This window comes from Symphalangus syndactylus, chromosome 21 (assembly GCF_028878055.3).
Source record: "Symphalangus syndactylus isolate Jambi chromosome 21, NHGRI_mSymSyn1-v2.1_pri, whole genome shotgun sequence".
NCBI lineage: Eukaryota > Metazoa > Chordata > Mammalia > Primates > Hylobatidae > Symphalangus > Symphalangus syndactylus.
The window spans coordinates 11,912,833-11,939,270 of NC_072443.2; the positions used below are offsets into that span (position 1 = coordinate 11,912,833).

Genomic DNA, 26,438 nt, shown 5'->3' on the forward strand with positions numbered 1-26,438 from the left:
GATTTAAAAATAATATTTCTCTCTGGAATAGATTTTCCTTGTAAATTTTTTACGTGAATAAAAAGTTAAACTTTCATACATATATGCACATGTATATTTCTTTAGACGTGTGGAAAACGACAGGACATTTGACGTGTTTCAACCCAGGAAAACTTTTTATTTTGATATTTGAAATGCCCTTATTTTTACTTGAAGAGAGTCAGTTTTACTTTTTCTCTAATTATGCAATGTGATTCATAATGTCTGTTTAAAAAATAGGAGTTAATTAAAAAAATATGGAAAGAAAAATAGCCCTTCTTATAATCATTAATGGCCTGGCCCTCCAGGCTACCATCCACTCTTGATAGATTTTATGGGTATTCTTGCTCATCGGTTTTTAGGCATTTGTAAACTGTCCTTGCCCTTGTCCTCTGCCTCTCTGTATTTATATGCTTTCTATTATAAAAATATGATTATCCTGTGCCTGTTAGTCTTCAGTTTGCTGCACCCCTCCCAATACATCATGCAAATCTCAAAAAGTACATTATTATGTTAGTTACTTGAAGAATCAAGTCCATACCCATTATTAATAGAGTGATGTCTGCAAGGTATAAATTAATATTTATTCTGGCTAAGCATTCTACTTTGATATGAATGACTATTATAAAAAGAAATAAAATTTATTAATATACTTATTCTAGATCACTCAAGTCTGTTTCTTATAATAGCTAACATAATTTTATAACAATTGTATGCTTTCTTGAGGTATTAAAATCAGGGCTCCACCTTCATTACCACTGCTTAGAAGAACTAAATGTTCATTTTCTACCCTCCCTGCTTCCTGCGTTTGGGTCATACAAGTGCTCTGAATTTACCCTGTAAATTGTTCAACAATGTTGAGTGTTTTGCTGGATGTGGTTTTTGTTTTTATTGTGTACTCCTTTGTAACTTTGCCTACAGATTATAAAGGAGAAGTGCTTGAGATTTAAAATTTAAAATTAACCGTTAACATATCCCAAGAAGACCACTTACATGTAATGTAGAAAGAAAATGTTTACAAGAGCTAACAGTAGGTTATTTTAGTTTAACAAGTCTCATGTCTAACATCAATCTAGTAATTTTCGTTTGTTTAATTTTCATAAATTACTTAAAGAACTTATTTAATCAGCATTTCTAAGAGGTTAAAAACACTACTTCAACCTACAGAAATTAAATGGATGTGTAGTATAATAATATATGTGAATATGTATGTGTGTATGTATAAATATGTGTTACTATTATGAAACACTGTTGCAAACTTCCTTTGAATTAAAAAATTCTCTCTCAGAATAGGCATCATTTCATATACAAACTAGAATGTAATGAAATAATATAAATTGAAGAATACACAGGTGATGGCTTTTGTTTGTTGCCTTTGTAAATAACAATGCCATTGACATTTGCATATTTATATTAAACAGGGTTTACTCTATCATTATGCTAAATATAGTTAGTTTGTGATTGCCAATTAATTCTATGTCATTGACTTAAGAAGTCACATTTACAGTCATGTTGAGAGGTTTGAAGTGATAATAATAATGAAATAATAATCCGTAATGTTTTGCACTGGTAATTACAGTGGGTGATTTTTGCAAATATCTGTTCATGTGAATAGAACTATAAGCAATCTCATGAGCACATTGTTCTCAGCTGAGCAGCACCTCTTTCCATTTGATCCTAGACATGAACTCATTTTACAATTAATAGAGTTATTATATAAAAATAATTTTAACATCTGAAGAAATTTTGTTGGTTTTCTTTTTCTTTTCAAAATGTTGGGGCATTTTAGGCCCAGCTGCTCTCAGGTTTGGATGTATCTGTACTATTTGTCTTCGTAGTGCTGGCAGGTTTTTTTTTTTTTTTTTTTGACACATTCAAGTTTTCTATTTTTACCATTTAATTTTCCAGGCTCTGCCATTTCCTTACCATTCTTTAAGCCTTCAATCCAGGTTCTGCCTCCAGCTTTGCTCATGTGAACCTTATTCCACTTCTCTCAAACTTACTTGGATTCCAAACTTTCTGATATTCCAGATGTGTTGTGTTCTTCTGAAATGAGGTCCTAGGTTAAGTCAAATTATGTTCTTATTTTTCATAAAAAAAGTACTGCTTCTCGTCTTAGTTGAAATACAGATTCCCCCTCCTCTTCATCCTCTCTGCCTCGAGCATTCCTAGGTATTGCCAACTCTTCTGTGTCTTTTTGCATGATAACTATAATAAACTCTGCTTATAAAAATAAATTTTAAAATTTGAATTTTGAAACCAAATGCACGGAGAAAATATTTTTTTTCCATTCACAGCCCCTTTTTATGATTATTTCTCATGAAAAAGCTGATGCCGAATGTGCACATAATTATGTGTAGGAAGGTACAAATAGAAATTATTAGTGTCATGAACCAATTAATGATGACATTGAAATGGGAAAGGTTCCCTTGTACCCCTCACAGGGCACGCGATGAGGGTGTGGCTCACTACTTCAGTGCCCCGCTGCTCAAACCTTTGCGAGAACTCACAGACAGGCAGGCTGTGGGGCTCCAACTCCATGGCAGTGGCTGGGGGTGAATGTTTACAGCTCATGAAGCCCCAGTGGGCTTGTGCTACCGTGTGCTTTTAGTTTGCTGTCTATATGTGGCTTGTGTTAACCAGCTCAATTAGACCCTCCACCTTGTCACAAGGACAGAGAGTTTTCTGTATCCCGGGTTCTTGCCTTGGTGTACTGGAAGAATGGGATCACGTCTGGGCTTGGAGAATGAGTGCAAGGTTTTATTGAGTAGAAGTAGCTCTCTGCTGATGGCGGAGCTAGTAGGGAGGTGGTTTTCCCCTGGAGTTGGGCCCTTCAGTGGCTCTGGCTCTCCTCAGATTGCCCTGGCCAAACTCTGCCTTGTCCCACCAGTATATGGCCTGCGGGTGTGCTGGTGTCTGTTAGGGTGCTCTTCAGCTGGCGTGCCCCCTCCATGTCCTCCTGCCTTCCAGCTGCTTACGCTGATGTGGTCCTCTCGACGTCTGGCCACCTGTGTGTCTGCCTGCTGGGGTCTTGGGTTTTTATAGGCCCATGATGGTTCATGGCGGGCCAGGGTGGTATTGGAAAATGCAGCATTTGGGCTGGAAGGGCAGGAGTGCTTGTCCTCACCTAGGTCCATGGGAGTGGAGCCCTAGCCAGGAACCCAGCTTTCTCTACCCAGCACTTCTCTTCCCTCTTCTGTATTATTTAAAGGGACCATACTTTTCCCTTCCTAGCACTTCCTTATCAGCTCGATAGTTATCTTTAAGTTTTCCACTCTTTGTGACTATGTAGATAATGGATTTTATTAGATTAAGCATCACTCTGCATTCTCAGGCAAAAACAATTGATCCCTATATGATCTACCTCATGTACTTGCTTCTTCCTTCCGTTTCTTATGTGAGTTTATTAACCATGTTGAAATCTAGCTGCAAGGGAGTGAGAAAAATGTGATTTTAAGCTTTCCATACTCTCTAATACAAGGAAACAATGCAGAAAGGCAGTTTGACTGACCAAAGAGCCAATATCTGCTATAATTTTAAAATAAAAATTATGTATTGAGAAGGAAAGTATCAAGTTTTAGTAATGGCATTTAAAGTAACGTTGATAACTTTTTTTTGTTTTTTTTTACAAAACTGTTAATGTTTGGCAAAATGATTGATGTGATGCATAGTATGGAAATTGAGAAATTTAAAAAATATTGATGGATTAGAACAACAGGGTAAGATCAGAAGCTTGAGTAAATTTACCAGACTCTTTTATGACCGCATTCCCAAGTATAGTGGAAACTTTTTCATAAGTAAATGATGTGAGTTTAAGGACAATCATAGGTATGCTCAGGACCACAGATGGATAAATTTCTGAGCCAGCATGGAAGCCTTCAATGATTTAAGTGAGATTAACTTAAGTTTATACAGATATTTAAATTTCATTTTTCGAGAATAATAAATTAGTAGGAAGGGCCGGGTGTGGTGGCTCACACCTGTAATCCCAGCACTTTGGGAAGCCGAGGCTGGTGGATCACCTGAGGTGGGGAGTTCGAGATCAGCCTGACTAACAGAGAAATCAGGTCTCTATAAAAACACAAAAATTAGCCAGGCATGGTAGGGCATGCCTGTAATCCCAGCTACTCGGTAGGTTGAGGCAGGAGAATCGCTTGAACGTGGGAGGCAGAGGTTGCGGTGAGCCAAGATCGTGCCATTGCACTCCAGCCTGGGCAACAAGGGTGAAACTTCGTCTAAAAAATAAATAAATAGAATTTAAAAAATAAATAAATTAGTAGGAAGATTAGGCAATGAAGGATTAAATATAATTGTAAATTTTTGTTAAAACATAAGAAATACATGTAAAATGCAAAGTAGAGATTGAGACAAATTTTATTGCAAAATATTTATGATTTGCAAAAGTATTATTACAAGGATTTTAGGAAATATATTCCCTGTAACCTGATGTTTTCTTTCCTTTATGATAATTTATTATTATTATTTTTTAAAAATAAAGATCTATCATTTTATTACTGGAACACTGGTACTTGTAGCTACTCTGTCTTTTACCTTCTCAGGTCTAGCTTTTATCTCCTAAAGCACTAGACTGCAGGTCACAAAATCTGAATCAAGAACAATTGGTAGGATGGTGGCAGTGGTTAGAAATCAGGCTCAGCCATCTTTAAGATATTCCTCAGGAGTTCCTACTGCTTTTCAGGGTTGAAAACTGCTGTCAAAGATATATATAAAAGCCTAATATTTTCTTACTGAATTAAAGGGGAAAATGTTTGTATTCCAGGCACATCAGAGTATACAAATCAATCCCAACAGGTGGTTGTAGGATACATTTTAGAAAAATGATTATAAAAAGACATTTGTTTTCTCTATTTTACTTAATGCTTGTACAAATGAATCACCATTATCTAAAAAATTATACTGTCCATAAAGTTATGTTTCCTGATTGAGCCCTTAATGTAAACATTGATTCCATAGATACTTTAAATGTATTAGCAAACGTACTTTTCTTATGTCTATGTACTGTGAAATATGTTGTATTTTATCATCTTTTTTTCTTTCTTCCTTCAATGTGGGCATAGTATATTTTAAATATGATTATAAAGTCTGGAAAATTGAACACTTTCTCACATTTTTCTTTAGAAATACTTTTTTAAAAAAATAAAAATATTTCATGCTTTTTTCTTCTAAATTATGTAGGCATCCAATTTTTTTTCAAGAGAGCTTTTGTTTAGTATTTGATCTTTTATTGCTGTGCCAGAAAAAGGAAGAAAATTACAGTTTGTGACTGTTTAGGTGGGCATTATTTTTGGTTATGTTTAATAAAAGTATTTGCACTTTGGCCAAGTATACCTTCAAATAATAATGAATAAAGGTATGCCTACAGGAAATAACCTTTTTCTCCTGATAAAGTACATACTATACAATCTCATTCATGATTTAAACATTTACATTTAAGCTGGGTTCTTTTATTGAATATCACAAGTTTATGTTAGATGTCAAAATTAATGTTTAACTTTCTTCAATTTAAAGTGTGTGGTTTAGTGTGTGTGTGTGTGTGTGTGTGTGTGTTTTACACTTCAGTATGTTCATCTTTATCCATCCTAATGTCAGTAACGTTACATTTCCCCACGTGACTAGCGCTCAAATTGAAAATTATATGTTCTCATGAACATACAATTTTTTTTAACAGTCAGCCATAGGTCACTGCATCTCATCTTATGAATATTCCCCATGCCTCACTCATTGGTCAGGTGAGTAATTCCCAGACCGGTGCTTTATTGACTGAATTATATTCACTAGTTTATTCAGTAGTTTTCTCTACTTTTCCAGAGGGGTTGTCACACTTAGAGATCAAGCTCAAAGTTTGCTGCCTTGTGCCTTTGCTTTATCGACACAAGATGGGGGCATTTATGTTTAAAGATTTAGATATATCTGAACAAGGAAGGACGAAAGTAACAAGCTTTATTGTGTAGAATCCTATTATTTACCACTGTTTCTTCCCATCATCACTGTTTCCACCTCCAGTGCCTGAGTCCGTTATCCAAAGGTCACTCCAATTCTTGACCTTATAACCTAATGGAATGCTGTTAAAAAAATCAATTGACAAGAAATTATCCAAACGCATATCTAGTGCTACTTCTCACTGGTAGTCATTATCTCTTTCCCATAATACAAACTATTTCATCACTTTCTTATTTCTTGGTGGTTGTATTTACTTTCGTCATTGTACATACATATCTATTTCCAGTTCTTTTTCCTCTAATATCACCTATACCTGGCAAAATACAGATTTTTGTAGAAGAAAGGAGAGAAAAGAATGATAGTGTTCCAGCCTGTGAGATCTTAATTTATAAAGAATATTTAAAGATTCAAGAGGAATTCATCTCATCATTAACTGTTTAAGTCATTAACTATATTCTTGGACGTAATAGTCTTAATGTTTATTGAATACATAATTATATGTTTTCTTAAAAGATCCTATAATTTTTAGAATTGTGTATTCTGTGTGTAGTCTTTGGAATTTCTCTAGATTTCTTTTAGGGGTTATTTCTTTTTTTTCCCTCCATGCTTTATATTTTACTTCATTGCAGTGGCACTTAGAATGATTGCTTAGGGGCCAGGTGCGGTGGCTGACGCCTGTAATCCCAGCACTTTGGGAGGCCAAGGCGGGTGGATCACTAGCTTAGGAGTTCGAGACCAACCTGGCCAATATGGTGAAACCCCGTCTCTACTAAAAATACAAAAAAAAAAAAAAAATATTAGCTGGGCGTGGTGGCATGCACCTGTAGTCCCAGCTACTTGGGAGGCTGAGACAGAAGAATCCCTTGAACCTGGGAGGCGGAGGTTGCAGTGAGGCGAGATCACGCCACTGCACTCCAGCCTGGGTGACAGAGTGAGACTGTCTCAAAAAAAATAAAAATAAAATAAAAAAAGAATGATTGCTTAGGAATCATATTCTTTTCTTCAAATGATTGAATTTATCACCAGATAGACTTTTGTAATTATACTTAATAAAACATTTTTAAAAGAACTTCAACTCATCCTATGATAGTGCTTCCCCTATCCTATCACTTCTGAAAATACTTCTTAGATTTTTTATTGGCTTTATACCAGATTGTAACTCTGTTTACTTAATCGAATTCTAACCTTCACTGCACATGGATGAGTCTCTTTGAAGCACACTCTTTGAGTAATGAAAACTCACTGATTTTTCCCCCTTTTCATAGCCTTTTTCTTTTATTACAATATTGATCTTTCAATATCTTGGATGTTTAAATCCCATATTTTTGTATCATGTGTAATTCATTTGTTTTCTAGTCTAAGACACCTAATCAATCTTTACATGATTACAACATCTCAGCATTGTTCCTTTTCTTTTTACTTAGGAGTGGTTATTCTCATGTGTTCAGGGATATCGTTTTCAATGCCTACTTCCTAAATCTCTAATAATCCCTTTGGACTTTGTCTTTTTATAGCGACCTCACTTTGTAAGGTTTTTGTTCAGGTAATGTACTTGAAATGAAGCAAACACTTTATCAGTCCTACTTAGTTGTTTCTTTATTTCTTTAAAGATTTGCCTCAGTAGAAAAGCAGAGAAAGAAAAGCATATTACAATTGTAATACTCCTTAACTAGGCTAGAAGATAGGGGAACTAGGGTATAAACCTTAGGGGATAATACTCCTTTTTATAGGTGCAGAAGCTTCTGTCTGTCTAAATCGTTCTAAGTCAGGACCTGGTTTTAGAAGTGACTACTGACCTTTATTTACTTTCACAATATTCTGCAGTTTCTTCTTTCTCATGTGTAAGTATTACAGAAGTGAGATTGTAATATATTTATAATTCTCTAATTGGTGTTGTCAGGGACAAAGAAGCTATGTGTATTATACCTCAAAAATAGTCTTTTTTTTGTTCTGTACATTGGTGTCTGTTATCCCAAAGTTTTGTATAAATTGATCTGACACCCATTTGTATCACATTCCAGATTTATTTTTCATAGCTAATATACTCAGTCTTTTCCTTTAGTGAAGTTTTAAAATTACGATTTGTAAGTATTTATTTTTGTTAGAGAAACCCTTTATCCTATTCAAGCTGTTGCTATGGATTCAACCTTGGAAAGGTTTCTTATTTTTTATTAAAGAAAAAAAATACATTGTGATGGCATGTTTTAAAATAAGAAATCTAAAATAATGGTAGCTAGTGAAATTTGATCTATAGGTTATTGCTTTAGAAGTTCAACTAATTTCTATTCTTTTTTAGTTAAGCTACTAGCCAGGATATCTTCTTTTCTCCCGTATAGTGTCCAGTCTTGCATAATATAAGAGCTCAGGGGCTTAATCTGATCATTTCATCTCTCTCTATCCACCTCTCTCAATTCCTGAACATCGTAGATGTAAAGAGCCTCACAAGGATGATTATATATGCATATGTCTTGTATAAGTTTATTTGATTAATTGAAAACTATGAACTAAATTATGAGGCAAAGAAAGAGATTTCTAAAATATATGAACTTTAGTATCCAGATAAAATTAACAGAAAATTAAAATAATTTCAAAAAAACAGTTATGTTTATTTGGTACCCATAGCAGGCTTAATTAAATAATATATAATGTCATTTATAGCCTAAATATTACCCTAATTTATATAATCTTACCCATTAACTATGTACAGTTTTAGAAAAAATCACCCAGGAAGTGGTCTTTTATATATCAAGGTCTATTATTATTAGAAAACTACCTTGATAATTTTAGTGATCTCTTTATTTTAATTCCATATTAATAGAAATATAAACTCAAAGTTCACAATGAACTAGCAGTTACTATGAAGAGTGTTTCTGATTTTCATCTTCCTAATTAGGAAATTCAGAATGCAATTTTTTCAATAGGTATTTTTTTTTTGTTCACTGATTATCTGTTTACTTAAATAGTTTCATCTCTGTTTAAAGAAGCAAATACGTCAGGTATTGAGTAGAAAAAAAATATTCCCTTTGCTTTTCCGTATGGTAAATTTAGAGCCTTCATTTACATCACGTATGCAGTGATTGTTTTTGTCTAATCTTCAAAAATACTTACGTGGGAAGAAGGCCAGGTATAAAAACTGTGTATTACAAATTTACTGTTTTTTGTTTTTTTTTTGAGATGGAGTCTCACTCTGTTGCCCGTGCTGGAGTGCAGTGGCATGACCTGGGCTCACTGCAACCTCTGCCTGCCAGGTTCAAGCAATTCTCCTGTTTCAGCCTCCCGAGTAGCTGGAACTACAGGCACCTGCTACCACGCCTGGCTAATTTTTGTATTTTTAGTAGAGACGGGGTTTCTCCATATGGATCAGGCTGGTCTTGAACTCCTGACCTCAGGTGGTCCACCTGCCTTGACCTCCCAAATTGCTTTGATTACAAGCGTGAGCCACACACCCGGCCACAAATTCACATTTTTAAAGGCTCTTCTATCAAGTCTGGAACTCAGCAATGTTTATTTTGAAGGAGTTTGCTTTACCTGGGAATCGTCAAGGAGACTTACCTTGTTTAGTGAAGGTCACTGTAATGTATTAGTACATATTTGTCTACTTTTTGGGAGTAGGAAATGAACACAAGACAAATGTATTATTTAGACTACTATGAAGATAACTTATATCTTTTCACTCTCCAGTACTGACAAATTTCAGCTAAGTTTATTTCCATTTTATTCATAGAAAAATTATTGTTTCCAAATTTTCCCTTATTGGCTGTATTAGTTTCCTAAGGCTCCTGCATAAATATGTTGGCTTTAAATAATGTAAATGTATTCTCTCATAGCTTTGAAGTCCAGAAGTTAAAAATCAGTATCACCAGGCTGAAATCAAGTTGTTGTCAGGGCCATAGTCCATCTGAAGGTTCTAGGGGAGAATGTGTCCCATGACATTTTCTTCTGGTAGTGGCTGGCATTCCTTCGCTTGTATCCTCGTCACTCCACTCTCTCCCTCCTGGGTCACACTGTCTTCTCCTCTTCTATATGTAAAATCTCCCTCTGTGATTGCCCCCCTGCAGAATCTGGAAATGGAGTAAGAATCTCTCCATTTCCAGATTTGTACTTTAATCACATCTGCAAAGACCTTCTTTTGTCACAGAAGGTATCATTCACAGATTCTTGGCATAGGGTGTAGATATCTTTTGGGAGGCCGTTTTCAGCGTCACACAGTGGCAAAGAGATTCTTGCCCATATGCTCTTCACATAAGCTTCATTAATGTTAAATTGGCTCAGCAGAAATGACAAGCAGAGCTGTGGATGGAATTTATACAAATAGGTCCTGTTTTAAACAAAACAAAACAAGGATAAGTAGTAAAAGATTAGTTTGGTTGAAATGAAATTTATGAGCTTTACTTTAAATTATATTAAGTTATTTTAAAGTTTTAGCAATTATAAATTATATCTATGCATTTTAAAATAATGTTTACACTAGATATTTGTGACTATTAAAAACACACATTTGGCCAGGCGCGGTGGCTCACCCCTGTAATCCCAGCACTTTGGGAGGCCGAGGCAGGTGGATCACCTGAGGTCAGGAGTTCGAGACCAGCCTGGCCAACATGGTGAAATCCCACCTCTACTAAAAAAAATACTAAAAGTATCTGGGCGTGGTGGCAGGTGCCTGTAATCCCAGCTACTCAGGAGGCTGAGGCAGCAGAATTGCTTGAACCTGGGAGGTGGAGGTTGCAGTGAGCAGAGATGGCACCATTGCACTCTAGTCTGGGTGACAAGAGTGAAACTCCATAACAACAACAACAATAACAAAAACACATTTATTTCTTTGGGATTCAGGTCATTGGTAGAATTGTTAGCTTTTCCTCTGGAATATCACTTATTTTTCTACTTAATTACAAATTTTTTATTACTTTTTTTCTTTTTTATGTTCCTTCCACCCTCTTCTACAAATTACTTAAAAATTAATTATAGGCCGGGTGCAGTGGCTCATGCCTATAATCCCAGTACGTTTGGAGGCTGAAGTGGGCAGATCACCTGAGGTCAGTTGTTCAAGATAAGCCTGGCCAACATGGTGAAACCCTTTCTCTACTAAAAATAACAATTAGCCAGACCTGTCTGTCTGTCTGTGTGTGTGTGTGTGTGTGTGTGTTTCAGTCTCATTGGAAATATATACATATATATTCACACAGGATACTGATAATCAGCATTGTACGCTGGTATGGCCATACTTACTATTAAAATAAAAGTATTTTAATATTTGATAAATAGGCACTGCTCAGGGACTTTGTGAGTACAACTCCTACCACCCTCATGTTTCTTCCAGAACTTCCAGAACTCAGGACAACTCAGCTATTAAAGGATTAACAGCTGGCAAATGAGGGGCCTGTACTCTGTGGCCATCATCTCATCTGATTGGTAGAAACAAAAAATATACATGTTGTTAAAATATGTTGGGTTTATGTGTACATATATCAAAACATTGTTTTACACCTTGAATATATACAATTTTTGTTAATTATAATTCAATAAAGCTGAAATTTTAAAAGTGAAATAAAAAAAGAAGTGGAAGTAGTATTTTTCTATATATTAGAAATCACTTGTTTGATAATTCACTTTGACCTGTAGCCTATCAAATAGTTATCTTGATCAATATGTTTTTTTTCACTCTGCTTTAAGCAAAAATTTTTTAAAGAAAAGCTTCTCCTCACAACATTAGGAGATATTTATAGTATAATTGGGGCAATTTGAATTATATGATTCAATAACTGTGAGTTTTCTGTTAGCCTGCTACACTTTCCTTCATGAAGCCTAGAGCTACATTCATTACCATCTTTCAAAATATGCTAACACTTACTTCTAACCAGCTGAACACATCTGATGTTTTTATATAAAACTGTTGGCCACCTAAGGAACATATTTCCTCAGTAATTTTCCAGTACATGGAAAATTTGTTTTTTGCAAGAAGCATTTTAAAATATATTCCAAGCATGAATGAACACACAGACACACACACACACACACACACACACTCTTTTTTGTCTTTAACATTTACTGTTTTTTATATTGTGTATTTGAGTTTTAAATGACATGTTCTAAATAAAATTTGACTTTAAACCATTCACTAAGTTAATTTGACTTTTGCACAGTTAGAAGTTTCTTTTATTAAATTATTTATGTAATCCAATAATGTCTTTTGATGATAACCTCCTATAAGTCAAATAAATAATTTGGCTCATTAAAAAGGATTATTATGGTATTATTTGGTATTATTATGGTATTATTTTCATTATTATATTTCTTTCAAGTAATTTGATATATTTTGTTAAGTTGTATTTCTTAATGTGTTAATATACTTAAGGTACGCAAGACGCAAGATATACACCTTAAGTAGCACACTCTGCAGATGTATGTGTGATTACGTGATTCATATATTTGTAATCCTTACTAAACCGCTTATGTTTTTGGAATCTAGAATCTATACAAGTAAATGAAGTGATAATATCAAAACATATAGCTAGAAAATAAAAACTACTAACAATCCCCTTACCCATAGGTAACCATATTGATATTTTTATATCTTTTAAAATACTTTAGGCTGTGGGTTTTTCTGCATTTACATTAGAAAGATACAATATATTCTTTCTTATAACTTAGAATACTTTTTTGTCAACCTTTAATATGCTTAAATAGTGTATAATTTAACAACTACACATTATTCAGTCACTCTGCTTTTGCTAATAGAAGTAGCACTAAGACTAATAGACAAGGATATAGTTTTTTGGGCACATCTCTTGATTGTTTCCATGAGGCAAGCTTTTATAATTAGTATTACTGATTCATTGAAGTTACTTTTTTCTTTTAACTTTTTTTTTTTTTTTATAGACAGGGTCTTTACCTGTTGTCCAGGCTGGAGTGCAGTGTCATGATCATAGCTCACTGTACCCTTGAACTCTTTGGCTCAAGCAATCCTCTCGTCTCACCCTCCTAATTAACGAGGATTATATGCATGCATCATCATGCCAGTTTAATTTAACTTAATTATATTTTATTTTTCATTAATATTTTGTAGAGACCAGGTCTCCTTATGTTGCCCAGGCTGGTCTCAAATTCCTGACCTCAAGTGATCCCTCCCATCTTAGCCTCCCAAAGTGCTGGAATTGTAGGTGTGAGCCACTGTGCCTGACCTGGAATTAATTTTTCTGAATTTTTGATGCAGATTGTCAAATTGCTATTCAGAAATTTTATACTGCTTTATACTCACACTAGCAGTGTATCAGACCTCCCATTTGACAGTATCAAGTGAACTCTTTTAAACATTAGCTACCAGACTTATTGTCGAAAGATCAATCAAGCCAGTTCTTTCTTTCAATTTGCTCCATAGCATGCTGACATTTTGAGATTGTGAGTTAAATGACATAAAGTTTTCTCTAAAAATTTTTCCGACTGGAATTTGAACTCGTTGGAGCATAACACAAATGCAGGATGTACCCTCACCCTCACCAAAAGAGTTTCGTGAGCAAAGTTTCGTCCATAAAGGCTATAGTCTTTACTCTTTGCATTGTCTCTCAAATTAAATTTATTTAGATTTATTATGATACTCTTATTTGGTTATAAAGATTACAACAATTTAGGAATAGAAAGTGAAAAGCAACATGAGACAGCTACTATAGACAAATGTACTAGTAATGAAAACCTAAGTTACTGTAACAAAAATACTTGCAAAATTCAGGGGCCTAAAGAGTAGAGATTTTTATTATGTAACAATCACAGGTCGGTGTTCCGGATTTGGTAGAAAGCTTTACTTAACAGTTGGTTGTAATTCCATGAATAAGAGAGAAGGAGAAAATGGGAAAATTAAAATACTCCACTCAACAAGCAACCCTAGTAGAAATGACTGTTAGAGTAGCAGAAGACAGAACCTTTGGAAACAAAATATTGAAGTTACTCAGTGAATGAGCAAATACTCCTTTGTCAAGTCTGTGATTTGATTTTACCCTACCTACAAACTTCGAAGTTAACCTGTTACCATATCATCGATTCTGGCCCAGGACTCCTAGAACAGAGAAAAATTATTTTATTACTCATGGCACAGTAGGTATCATATTTCATTGGCTCCCCTTGTCCTCCGAGCCCCATAGAGGTGACATGATATGACCCAGATGGCTGCTGCTCACACACTGGGTTTGCATCATAGCTGGATATTACTGAGCCTGGAGAATCCCTTCTTTTGTAGCAGCTCTGTGTCTTCAAGGGCATCACTATGTCATCCTTGAAGGTTGCTCGCTACAAGGACAGCCCTAAGAAATGTCTCCCATTAACAATGGTCAGGGCCTTCCCTTCTTTTTTTTTTTGAGACGGAGTCTCGCTCTTTCACCCAGGCTGGAGTGCAGTGGCGCAATCTCTGCTCACTGCAAGCTCCGCCTCCCGGGTTCACGCCATTCTCCTGCCTCAGCCTCTCCCAGTAGCTGGGACTACAGGCGCCGCCACCATGCCCGGCTAATTTTTTGTATTTTTAGTAGAGACGGGGTTTCACCGTGGTCTCGATCTCCTGACCTCGTGATCCGCCCGCCTCGGCCTCCGAAAGTGCTGGGATTACAAGCGTGAGCCACCGCGCCCGGCCAGGGCCTTGCCTTCTTGGCATACCCAGCAAAAGATATAGGAGCATCAGAGAACCATGCGGATATTGTTCCTTTCAACATTCAACACCCATCACTCAGTAGCCTCTGGAGACATTCGTGTGTACAGCAAGATGAATGAATTAGTGTTCCAAAGGATGTGGGGGTTAAATTCAGCATGAAGTAGATTCTTCATGTCTTAAAATTGCAAGTGTTTTCTCTGCCAACAGACACCTTTAGAAATTATTATTAGTTTATGATCGGCCTTTGGAGGTATTATAGAGCCGTTTACAAAACAGAGAAAGCATAGATGGATAGATTATCCAAAGTGGTAGTCACGGAAAACTGGTTTATAGTATTTTGTTTCCTCATACCTTGTTCTGTGTTGATGAGTGAGCAAAAGGCCCTTTCTTAAACATATTAACTGTAGTATATTATGCTACAAATTCATGTAGCTTAAGGGACTTTTTTTTTAAGGTTAAAATAATCTTGAAGTAGGTTGGTCTTATTGATTCATGTTTTGTGATAATCGCTTGAATAATAGCAACACCTGGCAATGATTAGCTTTAATAGGTGGGAGGCATAATGAAGGAGAAATAATTGTATTCATGTAAGTTAGACATTCCTTTCCCACTTATCTGGCCTCTCCATCATAAACCATAATTTATTATTTTTTGGCATCTGAAGGAAGTGCTGTGGAAGCCTGTTCAGAGAAGAGAAGTGAGTATTAGAAGCTCGGTGTTGAGCTTTTGGCTCTGCCACATGGGTATTTTGGGACTTTTGGCAACTTATGTAATCTCACTTAATATTTAGTTCACAAAGATTTTCTGGAATCAAGTGAGATAAGAATGTAAAAGTCTTTATAAACTATAAGGCATTATACAAATATTTAATTACTAAGAATTGTGAGTACTTAATATTTTCTCTGTTAGAGGAGACTGAAGAATACGTTCTCCTCAATGATGAGGACATAATATAGCTTTTAATCTGGATTTTTAAAATTGTATTCTACCTCCTTTTAGAAAGTTTAGTAAAAAAGGCAATTTTGTATAAAAGCTACAATTTCAGCCTGGTGCATTGGCTCACGCCTGTGATCTCAGCACTTTGGGAGGCTGAGACAGGAGGATCACTTGAGCCCAGGAGTTCAACACTAGCCTGGGCAACACAGAGAAACCCCATTTCTACAAAAAAATCCCAGCCCCCACCCCCCCCCCCCCCCCCAAAATTAGCTGAGCATGGTGGTACATGCCTGTAGTCCCAGCTCCTCGATAGGATGAATTGGGAGGATCACCTGAGCCTGTGAGGCTGAGGCTGCAGTGAGCTGCGATTGCACCACTGCGCTCCACCTGGGTGACAGAGTGAGTCCCTGTCTCAAAAAAAATAAATAAAAAGCTATCATTTCAATCATTTGGAAGTTCCACTTATATGGCTGGATAAATTCAAAATCATGTATTCAGTTCTAAGTCTTAATGGTAGATTCAGTTAAAAAATAAAAAAAATTGTTATTTTTTATTATCAAAAATAGTAATGATATTGTTGGCAAATATGTGAACGGATGATTAAAGGAGATAGTGTTTGGTTTTATATGGTAAAGAATACAGCAAATAGGTAAAAGAAGTTGAGAAGGTGTAGAAAATATTTGTATGTGTCTGTGCGTGCACATTGTAAGTGTTCATCAAACCCGTTTTTCTTCTTTAGCTTCCTGAACATGTTTTCATTAGTTGCTATAGAAAGGAAATGAAAGAGATGGTTATATAACTGACTAATTGCTTTTTTTAATGGAGTAGGATGATTTTCTCCCATTGATTGATTTATTGACAGAAACTTCCAAATAATATTCTTGTCTTTTTAGTATCTACTGTTTGTTTAAGTAAGCACTCTTATGGCTGGTTTGCAGTGGTGGAAATTGCCAGAAAGCCATAAAATGTTCAAGCTAGAAGTTACTTTAAGGATAATATAGTAACAGCAGATGAGAAAACCAGCATTGATAGAATTATGTTCCTGAAGGTCACACATCTGTGTGGTGGTCTAGATTCTTAAGATCATTCCTCCTTTCCTACTTGTACCAGTGCTCCTAAACCATTATGTATTATCAGAATTCTGGATGTATTTTAAAGCAATAACATCTCATTCTCTTTTTAGGTAGTTATTACTAGTAAAAGCGGAGAGATCTTGTATCGTATTTCACCGTGGGCGAAGTATGTGGTTCGTGAAGGTGATAATGTGAATTATGATTGGATACACTGGGATCCAGAACACTCATATGAAGTGAGAACAACAAATATTTAAATAAATTCTTGTTCCAGTATATCTAGGAAAATTAATTTTTACTTTTAGAACTTTTACAGTAATGTTCAATGCTTCTCTTCACTGATAGTTGAGTATTTTACATCATAGTATTATTCCTTTTATACTGCATGAGTATCATAGTCTGTCTTCTGTAGCTAATAACATATAGAAGTTAGTTTTTGTGTTGTCTATGTTTTTGAGGTTAAAGAAAACAGAATACTAAATTGCTATGTACCAATCTGTAAGGGATACTGTTTTTTTTTTTTAAACTACAATTTCTGATTGATCAGAGACTCTTTAGTGCAGTATTTCTCAGGGTTTGAATTAGGATCAATGTCCTTAGAAACACGGAATAGGGAAGACCATCTCATGAATGTATTAACTAGGGTAATTTTTACCGCCATATTAGTGACAAGTGTTCTGTGATTGTTTGAACTCACTTTCTGCCCTTTAACTCATTTGAGTTTGTTGATATATACTTTGCATTCGATAATTACATATGTATTTCGTGGCTCTTACATTTTCTCTAAGGCCTAAGCTCAAAAAAAAAAATCTTTACTCAATGATAAGGCATAAGCTATTACATGATTTATCTTTTAAAATAGGTCCACTAGCAAGACCATAAGGACTTTTTCCTGAAAGAAAATTTAGTGAGTGTAGCCGGTGCCTTTTATATGTGAGAATAGTTTGAAGTGTTTGAGTATATTCACCACTTTTTTAAAATATACTTGATCAGGTAGTGTCATACCAGAATTCCTGGCTTAACTCTATATGTAATTTTATATTCTGTAGTTTAAGCATTCCAGACCAAAGAAGTCACGGAGTCTAAGAATTTATGAATCTCATGTGGGAATTTCTTCCCATGAAGGAAAAGTAGCTTCTTATAAACATTTTACATGCAATGTACTACCAAGAATCAAAGACCTTGGTAAGTAATAACTGTGATTTTTATTCAGATAAAATTTTAATGAGTCTGTTCTCTTATTAGAAAAGCTAATTACAAGTGTCTCTTTTTTGTGTTAGGAGATTAAATATGTAATAGAAATGCATTTTATTTTAGGCTTCTCAAATTGCCCTGTAATAGTGATAGCATAGAAAAGAGAAATGGAATAAGATAGAGCATAAGAATTAAAGATATTATTCCAATTTCAATTTTAAGTAATGTGAACTGATGACTTCCAAAATTATAGATAAATATGTAAGCATAATTACTTTTTTACTGGAGAAAACCTTTATCAATTTAAGTGATCATTGACTATAGCCTGTTCATTTTAGTCTGTTAAGGAAAAAAAATCTTATATTTGTAATGTGCCTGGAACTCATTTTGTATCAGAGTTATTTTATATAGCCCCTGCCTGGATGACTTATTTAACAAACATTTATAGAATATCTATGTGAGACACATTTTGCTAGATGTTCATATATTGAACTGTAATGGCACAGATCCTGTCTTCATAACAAACAGGAGAGTAAAGAATATATTGCTGAATTATTGATTCAGTGTGCTTTAAATCTGTTGTTTTTATAGGTAATGATATTTAAGATAATACAACAGTATATTTAACACCTGCTTCAATGACTAGGCAGGAGGATAAAGCACATTTAATGATACTGCTTCTGCTAGGGAGTCCAAATTTTGGCTAGAAGAAAGGTTTGTAAGCCATGGTTAAAGTTTTCAGTTATGTATGGATTATCTGTGATGGTAAAGTCAGGTTCCAGAAACCAAAATTAGTTAAATGTATAGAGTATTTAGTATTAATTATAATTAATAGATATTATGCTAAATTATTATATTTGAGATATTCTTTCATATTATGGAGTAATAAATTGCTTATGACCCAGTTCTTGCAGAACGTTCAGCAGCACAAGGATTCTCTTATTCATCTTTGTGTTTGAATTGTCTAGCCTAGTACCTGGAATAAAAGTGAATCCAGGAATGATTAATGCCATAACAATTAAGAATAAAACTATAAATTTGTGCTTGATACAAGGTATCAACCCAGAAGAATGAAACTAATATAATATCTTTGTTTATAAGTATATTTACAAGTATAGTTGTATAGTTACATGAACTGCCATTAAAAATGAACTTATATAAACCTTAAGAAAATTATAAAGCTTATATGAATTGGACTTTGAGAGCAGAGTAAGAATATTTACTATGTATGTTACAGAACTGTAACTTCCAAAGTAATGAAATCATATTCGAACATTTTACCAAATTATACTTCAAGAAGAAAAACTTGTTTTTCTTAGCTTTTTTAAGACCAGTACTTTTTTCCTCTGATTATTTGCTTATATTAAAAATATATTAGAATTTTTTTAATGTTATGGATTTTTAAAACACAATATCTACTTTTTTGAGTCACTTTATTTACTGTTAGAGCAAAACATATTCAGATGGAGAAAGGAAGGTGATGTGTGTTTGTATGTGCACATACATGCATATATGCAACTTGGAAATAATTTTTTAGGTGCAAATTATATAGTGGAAAGTAGAAGCATTAATGCTGACTGTATAAAAGCTACCTTGCGGGCTGGGCGCGGTGGCTCATGCCTATAATCCCAGCACTTTGGGAGGCTGAGGTAGGTGGATCACCTGAGGTCAGGAGTTTGAGACCAGCCTGGCCAGCATGGTGAAACCCCATCTCTACCAAAAATACAAAAAGATAGCCAGGCATGGTGGCACGCACCTGCAGTTGCAGCTACTTGGGAGGCTGAGGCATGAGAATTGCTTGAACCTGGGAGGTGGAGGTTGCAGTGAGCCGAGATCATGCCACTGCACTGCAGCCTGGGTGACAGAGCGAGACTCTATCTCAAAAAAAAAAAAAAAAAAAAAAAAAGCTACCTTGTGGAAAATATGGGTTTGGTGCTATTTCTTATCCTATATGGAAAAAAGGACTGAAATATATAGAAATACATAGAGTCAAAATAAAAAGTATATGTCATGCAATTGGTTATTTTTATTTAGCTTTCATAATCTTCAATATGAATATTACAAGTGTAACTGATGTTTAGCATATGGAGATTGCCATCTTTAATATGCTAAAACCAAATTAAGTAAATTTGCATATTATTTATTGCTTGTTAAAATGAAGATATATCAAATAGCTAGTCAGAATACAGCTCTAAGACACTATCCAATGTTGTTGGAAGGTCAAACAAAAAAATGTTAAAGTAGTAGAACTTTTCAAGACGACCAAAGCTTCTAGATTGTTTGTAAATTTTAATGTATTTGGAGTAAGGATGCTTTTTTTCCCCATTGCTTTTTTTTTTAAACGTGGCTTTTAATTTATATTTGACCATTGCCTTATATAGGATACAACTGCATTCAGTTGATGGCAATCATGGAGCATGCTTACTATGCCAGCTTTGGTTACCAAATCACAAGCTTCTTTGCAGCTTCCAGGTAAAATCAGAGACTCATTGTGTTCATTTTTATTTTGAGCCAATAATTTAAAGAAATAAAATGAAATCGTTCATTTTTTATAACATTGTGTAACATTTTAGGGTTAACAGAGCTAATAGAAGCTGAACATTTTCTTTTACTAAGGTCATAGACTTCTTCTCATCCAGCCTTAGAAATTGTCCTTGATTTTATGTTACTCCTCGTGGGATGATTTGTGATATAGAATGTCCAGTTACCTGCTGAAATTGTCACTTATTTGGAGCCCACGTTTTAGTCAGAAAATCTTTTCCTATGAAAGCCATTATTGTGAGAGAGCACATCGTTTTCTGGAAAGAGATGGACTCATCTAGGAAGGTCACCGAAGAGTCCCTTGGTACAACAATTACTACTCACAGAAGGGCTGCCCTTCCCTCCAGGCTGAAATGGATGAAATAATTCTCTCTGGACAGAAAAGACACCAAGGGATTCTATGCAATTAAAGAGGTGCTGATCTAAATGACCACAGACTGAAGAATTCCAGCACTCTCAGTGTCATGGAGTTTATGACGTATGGCATATAGACATTTCTCCCGTCATCATTCATACAGATTATTATTTTTAACTGTAATAAAAGCTAAAATGAAAATGACAGGGAGCTATAATCAGAAGTCTGATCAGTTTAGAATAGATCAGAACAAATACTGCAAGTGAGATCTAAAACACGACTAAGAGTTAACTGGGGAGAGGGGTGAAGTGGGCGTAAATAGGTGACATTCCAGACATAGAAAAAAGATACTGGTTCATTTACCTGTTTCTCTTTATATTAGTTTTCCCTGAATAAGTTATCTATAATACTGTCTCCAAATCCTCCACTCTGGTTCTTTCCTGAGCCCACTCCAAGTATGCTGTCTGCCTCTTCACTGAAGTTGCTTTTGTCAAGGGTATTAGTGACCTTCACATTGTTGAGGACAATGGGCAATTCTTAGCTTACTTCAGCTGTCAGTACTCCTTGGTACAGCTGGTTACTCTCACCTTCTTGAAACCTTTTTCTTTCCCTGGCTTCCAGAATATTTTAACCTCCACTTGTTGCTTTTCCCACCTCACTTGTTGCTTATTGTTAATTTCCTTTGCTCTTTCCTCATCATCTTTATGACCACTAAATATTGGACATCTCAATACTCAGAACTTAGTTCCATTCTCTTCTTCATCTGTATGAAGTATTCGGGAGGATCTCATCAAGTGTCATCCAGTTTTGTAGCTTAAATATATGCTATATGTTAACTCCCAAACTTAAGTCTCTCTGACCTATCTTTTGAACTTCAGAAAGTATATATTTGATGTTTGGGTATCTAATACATGTATCAAACTTCTTGTGTCCAAAATTAAATTTCTGATCTTAACTTCAAACTTCCTCCCCCTGCCATCTTCTCTAATTCAGTAAATGACATTTTCATGTTCTAGTTGTTCAAGCCAAAAATCTTGGCATTATACTTGACTTGTCCCTTTCTGTTCCTCCCTACACGCTAGCTATTAAAAAATCTAGCCATCTGTAACTTCAAAATATATCCCAAATCTGGCTGCTTCAACTGCCCCCACTGCCACCACCCATGTCCAACTTGTGATTATCTTTTACCTGGATTATTTCAATAGCTCTTTAACTGGTCACTGTGTTTTCTCATGCTGTCTTTCCCCTTCTCTTACCTTTGTTCTACCAATTATGGTCAATTTTTCTGCACGGTGGCCAGAGTAATCATTTAAAAATTAAAGTCAGATCATGTCTCTCCGTTGCCCAGAACCCCTAATGAATCCCTGTCTCCTTCAGAATAAAAGCAAAAGGCCTCACACTGGTTCCCGAGGCCTTATTTGATGTGCTTCTTGGCTGACTCTTAGAGCTCACCTCTTTTCTTTCTTGACCATTTAGAGTCAGTTAGAGTAGCCTGTTTGGTTTTCTTCAAATGCTCTTAGCTCATCCCTGCCCCAGTCCGCTGCACCTGCTGTTCCTTTCTGTCTGAATGCTCTTACCCTTAGATATTCTTATGCCTTTCTTCTTACTTTTTTTCTTGCCTTTTCCATGAAACTTTAACTGATGACCCTATTTAAAACAGCAAACCTTCCCTTCCCACCAGTGGCTTTTCTTTGTTTTCTTTAGGACACTTACTATTATCTGACATTCTATGTATTTTGCTTGTTTGTTGTCTCCCAATGGGAATGTAAATTCCATATGATCAGTGGTGTTTATTTTTTTCGCTGGTGTATCTCCAGAACATAGAAAATGTCATGGCGCATGGTAGATGACTTTAGTAAGTGGCAAACAAATAAAGGAATGAATGAAGGAATGAGTGAATGGCTGAATGAAAAAAACTTTAAGGCTGTTTATTATTGAACATGTTGTTCAATGAGTATAAAAATGGATAGGTGGCTGGAATAAAAAAAAGGGTGTGGGAGAGTGTCATAGGATAATTAGCATTATTGGATAGACCCAGTAGATGGTGCGATAGGCCATGATCAGGACAATGGTCTTCACCCTGGGATCAATGGGAGCACAAGTATGATTTTAAGTAGGTGACTTGATCTTATTTGCAGTTTTAAAAGACAGCTCTTGCTGCTCAGTGGAGTTGGCTATCAGGAGACTTGCTGTATACTTAGCACTGTACCATATCATGAGGAGCCTGATAGTAACAGCCACTGCCCTCAAGGAGCATATAGTCTAGTGAGAAAGAGAGACAGTAAACAATTGAAGGCAAGGGTGACTATTTAAAGGGCAAAGTTGATGCTGTGGGTGACTATAATGTCAAAATTTTACACAAGTTAAGAAAGGCCTTCTTCTGTGAGTAATTTTTGTTACCTATTTCGTTAAGACTAGGGGGCTACCTTTAACACAAACACACCTGCTTGTGAGCTACCCATCTTATTTACTTGGGTGGTGACAAACGTGGCATGCTGTCTTGGCCCAACTGTGTGCATTCTATTTTTGGAATAAATGCAGAAAGGATAACCTCAATCAAGGCACCATGGATATTCTAATAAATTCTTGAAGAGCCCCTCAATCTCAAATGTACACCCTGAAAGTAATGGGCAGTGGGCAAACATGAGAGCAGGAATGACTTGCTTCAGGTGGAAATCAGAAGCTCTGAAAATAGAGAAGCAGAGTTTTATTATTTACATCCTCAAAATGTGAATTTTGGTTGGGGTATAAATCTATATTTAATAACCCGATTTAAATGATTTTCTAACTTAATGGTTTTAAATTTGCTTAATATCAAATATTAAGCAAATTTGAGTTGTATCCAAGTATCATGTCACATGCTGTTTGGATATTTAAAGTATCTAGTACTGTGATGGTGAAACAATGGATGCACAATCAGCTATTTCCTCTAAATATGATGTAATCTTGTTTTGCTGTGTTCTTTATTGTTAGCCGTTATGGAACACCTGAAGAGCTAAAAGAACTAGTAGACACAGCTCATTCCATGGGTATCATAGTCCTCTTAGATGTGGTACACAGCCATGCTTCAAAAAATTCAGCAGATGGATTGAATATGTTTGATGGGACAGATTCCTGTTATTTTCATTCCGGACCTAGAGGGACTCATGATCTTTGGGATAGCAGATTGTTTGCCTACTCCAGGTAGGTACATACAATATAGAAATGTTTTCTATTGTTGCTGTTTACGATTAATTTTTAAGAATTTTACTAAATTTATTGTGTGTGTACTCTCTCAGTGGTACTTAATGTTCTTAATTGGATTTATTTTTGTTGTACAGGGGATTTTACCTTGTTTTGTATAGCACATGTATTTGTGGTATATTTCATTAAATTTCAATTTTACATATCTTATGCCATGTAAAATATATTGGTTATATAATCATTTAAAAATTTTACTGTGAATCATTTTTTTTAATATCTAAGAGGCCACTTTATCAAGTTGACTTAAACCATAGCCAGTCTCCTTTTACTAGAGAAATACATTGTTTTAGGTAGGCCATTTAAAAAAATCGTACTTCATTGCTTCATATCTTAAAATTACATGGTTTTGATTACAGCTAAATTAATTTATAACTATAAAACAACAGTTACTAGTATATAATATGTTTCATGTATGGTGCCAAGTGTTTTAGATATATTAGCTACCTATTTTATCTTATGTAATCTGCACAGCAATTCTACTTACATGTGGTAAACACTATTGTCATAGCCATCTTACAGATAAATAAACTAAGGCTTAGTGTTGAAACCATTTGTTAAGATCAAACAGATCTCTGACCTCTTCTACCATCTAAGGAGAAGGATGTTTTACGTGATTAAATAGCATATGGCAAAAATTAAAAAGACAAATTAAAAAACCATGAACTTGTGTTTATTATTTATTGTAAGTGAAAAAATGAAAATGTCAAGCATATTAAAAGTAGCAAAGTATCAAATAATGTATAATACATATTTTTATAATATACATATTTGAAATATGTATAGGTATTATATACGTACTATATATATTTTATATATGTATATGTATTTTTGAAAAAAATTGATGAATTTTCTTTCCAGTGTTGCATCATACATAAACATACATATACCTGGAAAATAGACTGTATAGAAAAGTGTCTCAGCAAATAATTTTATAAAAATGAAGAAGTCTCATTTTTCAACCTAAATTAGATGACTTATATATGAAGGAAACTCATATATTATTTCTGGATGTCATACATTATTTTATATTTCATAGCCATTCAGGAATCACTCATGCCAGATAAGACAGTGTAACAGGTGAGAAAGGAAACAAGATGGTAGCTGGGTTCCTGGTCCAGCCTCACTCTGGTAGAAACTGATTAATCATTCTTATTCTCAGGCTTTTTATTATAGAAGGAGGCAGAGTTTGGGGGCTAATATAATTTTGCTCATGAATGTATTTTGTATTTATGTCACCTTTTGAACATTTATTTTTATGCCACAGATTTATAGCAAATAAAAAAGACTAAATCTGTATTAATTCTGTGATATATTAGGTTGGTGCAAAAGTAATTTTGGTTTTTGCCCTTTTATTGGCAAAAAACTGCAATTACATAACTCTACTAATTACATCGAGTACATCTTATAGAAGTAGAATATGTACAAGAAATTCAATTAATTGAACTCTGGTTTATATTTGGATGAATGAGGGTTCACTGTTTTGTAGAACTGTGCCTTATGAAAGAAATATATTTATTAAATAGTTAGATTTTTATGTTTTAAAACAATTCTTCTGTAGAATTATACCTTACAAAGAAATACATTAAGTGGATGGATTTTTATGTTATACAACATTTTTATTTTATTCATGTGTTTATCGTAGTGCACCTTGTTGTACTAAAGTGCATTTAAACTTAGCCAATTTTCTAAACAAAAGAGATCATACATCATTGTTTCCAAAAACATTTCTATTACAGAAATTGAGACAAACTTAACATTGTTATTTAATACTTGGCTTCTTTTTTATTGAATTAACTATTAATCTTTCTCATGTGCATGCTTTTGGTAAATAAAGCATCATATAGTTTTAGCTTAATTTATTTTTTATTGTGACCATTTTATTTGTTTTTTTTCTGCTGTCATATAGGCTTAGTCCTCTGTAAATATAGTTTCATTAAATTGCATTTGTATTATTCTACATGTCATTCTATTTGACCAATATTTAAATTTTCCCATTTTATAGAACTAGTATTTTCTATATAGGTTTATACTATTAATGTATTAGGGTTCTCTAGCAGGAGAGAACTAATAGGATATATATATATATATTTATATATGAAGCTATATGTATTTATCAAGGGGAGTTTATTATGAGAACTGACTCATAGGATCACAAGGTGAATTCCCACAGTAGGCCATCTGCAAGCTGAAGAGCCAGGAAGCTAGTCCGAGCCCCCAAACCTCAAAAGTAGGGAAGCCGATAGTGCAGCCTTCAGTCTGTGGTGAAAGGCCCAAGAGTCCAAAAGCTGAAGAACTTGGAATTGATATTCGAGGACAGGAAGCGTCCAGTACAGGAGAAAGACGGAGGCTGGAAGACTAAGCTAGTCTAGTTTTTCCACGTTCCTCTGCCTGCTTTTATTCTGGCTGCGCTGGCAGCTGATTAGATGGTGCCCACCCAGATTGAGGGTGGGTCTGCCTTTCCTAATCCACTGACTCAAATGTTAAT

General features: G+C 34.9%; 1 protein-coding gene across 5 annotated transcripts in view; it reads left to right on the plus strand.

The window, feature by feature from the left end:
• The window catches only part of GBE1 (1,4-alpha-glucan branching enzyme 1), a 282,806-nt gene that overhangs the window by 93,439 nt on the left and 162,929 nt on the right, over positions 1-26,438 (plus strand). For all 5 annotated transcript variants that reach the window (XR_010118596.1, XR_010118594.1, XR_010118595.1 and 2 more), the window contains exons 4-7: positions 16,731-16,856; positions 17,670-17,805; positions 20,196-20,286; positions 23,684-23,893. Coding sequence is in view for 2 of the 5 variants with exons in the window: in XM_055260356.2 (XP_055116331.2) it covers positions 16,731-16,856; positions 17,670-17,805; positions 20,196-20,286; positions 23,684-23,893 (563 nt within the window). In the remaining 3 variants the exon portion in view is untranslated. The remainder of the gene's footprint in view (positions 1-16,730; positions 16,857-17,669; positions 17,806-20,195; positions 20,287-23,683; positions 23,894-26,438) is intronic.